The 6,000-nt window shown below is 42.8% G+C and overlaps 1 protein-coding gene across 4 annotated transcripts in view; it reads left to right on the top strand.

The window, feature by feature from the left end:
* Nucleotides 1-438: 438 nt before the first annotated feature.
* LOC115359798 (low-density lipoprotein receptor-related protein 1-like) overlaps nucleotides 439-6,000 on the top strand; it is a 104,816-nt gene continuing 99,254 nt past the window's right edge. For all 4 annotated transcript variants that reach the window (XM_030052436.1, XM_030052439.1, XM_030052438.1 and 1 more), the window contains exon 1: nucleotides 439-1,006. In XM_030052436.1, the coding sequence (XP_029908296.1) occupies nucleotides 910-1,006 (97 nt within the window). In that variant the 5' untranslated portion in view covers nucleotides 439-909. The remainder of the gene's footprint in view (nucleotides 1,007-6,000) is intronic.

Here is a 6,000-nt window from a genome sequence, read left to right as displayed (position 1 = left end):
AGTAACAATAGGTAAAGAGGAGGTTACATGAAGATGGAGTGATTTTTTCCCAAACTGTATTTATTTTCTTTATGTTGATTACCAAAACTAGGTAGCCTGTAATTTATGCCAGTAATGGCAATAATCTTCCATTTTAGCAAACATACAGTGGTACAAAGTGCTTGGAAGAAGAAAAAAAACTTATGAAGGAAAAAACATGGACAATAAATGAAGAATACGAAAGGCCACACACACTAAATAGCATACCAAATGAAGTCAGAGCATTGTCGAGGCACGTCTACCTCTCTTTTCCACTGTCCAGCACATGACTGCTTGTTATTTGATATAAGTGGATAGTGGGGTGCTGGATCAGCGGGAGGGGAGGGCCAGTCGGAGCCACACTGCTGATGCCGACGTCACTCAGCAGCCCGCTGACTGGGGTTCAGGCTTCTCCCGGCTCAATCTGAGACAGCAGCAGAGGTGCTGGGGAGAAGAGGAGCGTTTGATCCACTTTCCCGATTCCGTCTGACACTTCACTTGGACAGGGAGAACAAAAAACGGACAACTGCATGATTTAGAGGCGCCGGCTCCCCTCAGCAAGCAACTGAGCAAGGCTAGCTTGATGCTCAGTTCAGCCTGCTAGCCTTTGTGGCAGGCTGTCTGTGCATCCAAGGAGCCCCTAGCAACTCCGGGCTGGAAAAGCCTTGGCTTTTGCCTTGACAGCATACAAAAATTATTCTCCGAGTGGGCAGAAAGCAGTAAGCCCTGTCAGCTTAATTGCGCACCGCGGAAAGCGCATTTACAGTGAGGAGCATCATCGCCTGGGCACAGTAACACGTCGTATAGCCTGTCTGCAACCTCCAGCTTGACAGGACTAAGAGGCGATTGATGACTAATATTCCGTGTCTGTATCTTTTAAGATAGGCTACAATGTTGCGCACCACGGCCAACATGTTGATGACGGGATTGCTTTTCTTGGGATTTTTGCACAGTTTGGAGGTAATCGTTCCAGCAAGGGCTATTGATGGTAAGCAGCGCTGATTTAAAGACCACCTCTGTCAAAGTCTTGCACGAAATGCTTTGAGAAACTGTGGAAGCATGTGTGTCTTGCCTAGCCCAGGCTTTATGTTTTCTTCACGACTGTCTGCATGCAATGTAGAATAATCAGTCAAGTAGGCTACAGGCTACCCCATGGGAACGACTGCTCGATTGAGCAAGGCAGCCAAAAGCAACGTGGAGGGGATGAAAACTAGGCGAGACAATTAAAGCAGTCTTTTGTCTCAGTCTCCCGTGCCACATGTGAGTGTTGCAATGTCACATCAGTGATCGCACGTTTCCCCCAGCTCCGGTGGCTTCAGCGGCTCCACACGCGTCAGGCTTTATTGTAGTGTAACATTCGTATTCACTGATGAAATTGTAGTTTAGGCCTCTATATCTTACTAAACCACTTGTTTTCATGTCGTTACAATAATTTTTGAGATAGGAAGCTTTTGCAGCTCGGCCACAATATTTTCAATTGCCACATTCACCTTTGTCAGACTAGCGCGACTGCCGTTAGAGAGAGGCAATGCCCCGTTAATTGGTGTCATCTAAAAACGCATCCTACGGGGAGTTGTGGTTTATCTCATGGGCCATAGTCTCCACGCAGCTACAGATAATTCACTTCAACTTCAATATAGCTGCTTTTGAGCGATGCGCTGACACAGCAGTCATGCTAGGCCCATCCTTCTGCAAAGTCTTATTGAATTAGTTATCTTTCATGTTGAAATCACAGAGGTTGAGTGCTACTATCAACAGCCAAGTTCAGCACTGCACTGCTGTTGTCCATTGGTATCATTATGCAATTTGTCAGCTGGACTGAATCAAGCTTCGGGACACTTAAATGCCAGCAGTCCCTGTGAGATGCAGTCAGATAGTGAGCAGTCCAAAAAAAAAAAAAAAAAAAAAAAAAAAAAAAACAGCTCCCCCTACAACCCTGTGAAAGCTCACCCTCAAAATCTGAACTTCTGGAAACTATTAAAGCCTCAGCGCTACCCATGCGCACCTCTGAGAGGGTTGAAGAAAAGAAAAGGGAAGCAAAGAAAGGGACATTATCAAAGAGATATTAGTTTTGTTAAAGCCTTGCACAGGTATGCAGAATGTGAAGTTATTTCCCCAACTACATGTAGTGTAATTCTCATGTGCTCTGCAGAAGTGGATATGAAGCTTTTGATGGCTTTAAAAGATGTCTGTCAGTCTTGGTTGCCATCTGTTGCAGAGCTAGTTAATGTTCCAGGTTTGTCAAATGGCACATTTTGTTAATGAAGTTAAAAAAAAAAGCAACTCTTTGACAGATTTCTATAATGGGCCAAGTGTTGTGAAATGCAACACTTAAGCTATTCATGTTCCTCTTTGCGTTTGACTTTATCTCATTGGGCTGTAAGAAATGGTCACACACTGTCATTTGCTTACTTACGGCAGTGCGGACTGTGTGGTTCTCCAATGAAATGTCAGTGCAGTGAGGCAGTGAGAGAGCAAACATACATTATCACCTTGAAATAGATGGAGAGCCTGTTATCACCTGCAGTTTCTTCATATGAGGTCAACAGTGAAATCACTGAGAGAAATCTTGCCCTGAAACTAACCACCTCTGTCTTCATGCACAGTTATTGTTTGACTGAAATGTACTCCCTCTGAGTCGCAGCACTTTGAATACATGAGTCCATCTTGCTGTGCAGACCGTGCAAGAGTAAATATTCACCAAACCTTATTTTTACTGGAAAACCCACTGGGATGCAGAGGCTGCTGTGCTTGACAGAGCATATCAAAGACATATACTGTGATTTTCAGGATTTAGATGGCTCATACTTGAAGCAGTCATGCTGAATGTGGGATTTACCTAACAGCAAATAGCAGACACTACACATTTTTAATATAAAGCTTCTTGCACGTAGGATTCTTTTCCTCCCAAACAGATGCCCTCTGAATAAAATAACATGACACTAAAATCTGAAGACAGAGCATCATGTCTCAGTGATATTATTTATACATACCACAAGCTAGCCAGGTAGATTCATTCATCCATTTTGGCTTAACTAAACCAGTATGTGACCAGTTGTTGAGGGCACTATGTATCACATTTTTGGAAAGTTAATTTACAAACTCACTGTTGAGTAATATTATAGACTATATGCTATCACTGAAATTTTAATTTTGTTCTGCCACTGTAGAGAGTTTCTCTCCCATTCTGGTTATTGCAGCTGGAACAAAGGTTTTGGGCCACCAACAGTCCCTGAGTTTAATTGGGCCTAAACTGCTCTTTGTTTTCCAGAGGAAACCTCCACTAACAGTCTCAAATTGTTCAGAGAGTGCTGCTAATTGGAGGCCCAATAGAGGAAAAGGCCCTCTTGAAAGAATTCACATTATGTCACCCAATGAAAGTGGTATCAGTGCAAAAAGAGACCTCTAGCCCCCAGAAATGGAAAGTTCTTTTCCCCAAGGCTCAAGGTGATAAACACTAGCCATAGAAAAGGTAAATTGAGAAGTTTGTTTGTGAGCCTGTCAGGTCAGGTCAGATTGGATTGATTCTTGATTTGTATCATTTGGTTGTATGAAGAAAGGCCTTTTCTCAGTTTGAAATAACTGGTTCTCATTTCATGTTAACATTCATAATGATAATAAAACGAGCACCTTCTCGCGTGGTTTTCACCACCCAGTGGCTTTCACCTCCCAGTGGCTTTCACCTCAAAGAGTTTTCTGTTACAACATGTGGTAACAAGCCTTAGAACAGCCCCAGCATTTGGTTGTTATTGTGGTGAGATTGCCATCAGTAGCCTATTGACATCCACATGGCCAAAAGGCTGGCACATTACAGCTGGAGGGGTGGGTGTGTGTGTGGGGGAAGCTATGATGCTGAATGCACAGGTCAGATGTTTGGTCAGCAGTGCCCTTGACCTTACAGTATGTTACTCAAATAATGCCTAAAAGTGGATGGAGAAAATTAATTAATCTCAAGCGTAGGATTTAATCTCATTAGAGTTTTATAGTTGGGAACAGCGCATCACTCAAAGATGGTTTTATTGCTGTAATGCACAATTGAGAAGCTGCCACCCAGCCACTACTGCACCATAGAGCAACCTATTAATCCAGTGATTTAGTCAGCAGTTTTCAACTGCTTTTCTATCATTTCCTTAATTTAATTTAATGCGACAAAGGTGCTGTGCAGATTTGAATCCAGGTTGTCGTGGTTAGAGTCGAGGGTGCAGTTTAGCCTGTGGTTACACCAGGGCGCCAATAATAGTGAAATTCTGTAAAAAGTTATTTGTAAAAACTGTTGCACAAAAATTGTTTTGATAATCTCATTGGTTACAGTGAGATGCTACCACCACTTGTGTTCATCTGACATCAGATATTTAAAGTCGTCTCAAAATGAGAGACCTTTGAATCATTTCAACAAAAGCGTTGGCGTTTCATAATGGCCTCAAAGCACAGATGAAGTCTCTTAGCTGTCCATTTTATGGAAAGTGCATTGGGTACATGTGGGCAGGCTTGTCAGTGCAGCCCTGTGACCCACTTTTGGGTTGTGACCCACTGATTGAGATACACTATCTAGATTAAGCTATTTAGGGAATGGAGATAGAGCAAAGTCTCAGGAGGATCTCAGAAAGGATACGGCAAGAAACATGCTGGAAAGGCGTACGTGGACATCATGAGCACACATCACCATCTCTGCATATTCACAGTACATCACCCTGTAACTTATCACTCTGCTGCTTACAGTCCATGGATCAGGACCCAGAAAAGATCATTGATGAAAGCAAGCTCAGAGAAATGCCACCGTCTGTCTTCTTGAGTATATCTTAGCTATAATCTACCCTTTTGATTGGAGCCCAGCCTCAGCACAAAATGACAGAAATGCTTCCTGCAATTGACCAAAGGAAGAAAGCCCCATCTGTCCCTTCTTGCCACTACACTGTTGACCTCAGGTGGAGAAAAATGTTGACTGAGAAAAACTTTAGAGTGCCTAGTGGGGGATCCAGAATCAGTAAAGAAATCAGGAATGCTGTTAATGGGAGTGAGAACAGGAATGAGAGAGAAGAAAAATAAAGTTAGAGATAGGAGAAATGTCAGTGGCTGAATAGAGATTTATGGGCATTTGTGAGAGGGGTGAGTGAGCAGCAAACTGATTTACCCAAGCTGCAGAAAGAGGACCTAAATGGTGCTCTGGCATACAACCACAGACTGCTATTTCACTGTTACTTAACTGGCTTAAATAAGTCTGCTCACCTAGAATGTGAGGTTCCATCTACTGGTGAGGATTGTTTTGGCCTGTGGGTGTTTTTGTCACATATTGTAGTCTAAGAAACAGCCATCTCTTGGATATAATCACCACAGTTCACTTCAGTTTTATCTCAGCTACATTTTAGTATTGCATCCATGCAGTAATCCCTTATACACACACACACACACAAACACACACACACATACATACATACACATACACATATATATGAGTGTGTGTGTGCATGTGTGTATATGTATGTGAATATGTATGAAGAGAGAGAGAACGAGAGAGAGAGACAGAGGGAGAGAGAGAGAGAGAGAGAGAGAGAGAGAGAGAGAGAGAGAGAGAGGCAACAGGCATATCTCTTCATGGTGTAATTGTATCAGCCTGTATTATAACTGTGGGAATAATCTATTTAAGAGATAATACTCACTCGATAATTAAAGATGTGATTTTGTACGTGCGGGAGTGTGTGGGTGTGGGTGTGTGTGTGTGTGTGTGTGTGTGAGAGAGAGAGAGAGAAAGCGAAAGGGACACAGTGGTGTGTGGGTGTGCTTGTATGTGTTGTATGTGTGTCTTCTGTGTTTGTAACTGGTATAAGAGGGTCCTCATAAGAAGAGGCTATTACCATTGAGTTGTGCACACATGCCAGCATCTTCTTCATGGGTAAAAGTGCCCAGGATGGAGGCAAAGGGAGGCCAAGGATAATATTTATAAAGGCCATTGTTTGTCTGATCTAATGCTGTATTACTGCATTA

The sequence above is a fragment of the Myripristis murdjan genome, chromosome 5 (genome assembly GCF_902150065.1).
Source record: "Myripristis murdjan chromosome 5, fMyrMur1.1, whole genome shotgun sequence".
NCBI classification, from domain to species: domain Eukaryota; kingdom Metazoa; phylum Chordata; class Actinopteri; order Holocentriformes; family Holocentridae; genus Myripristis; species Myripristis murdjan.
This window is presented reverse-complemented; position numbering and strand designations above follow the sequence as displayed.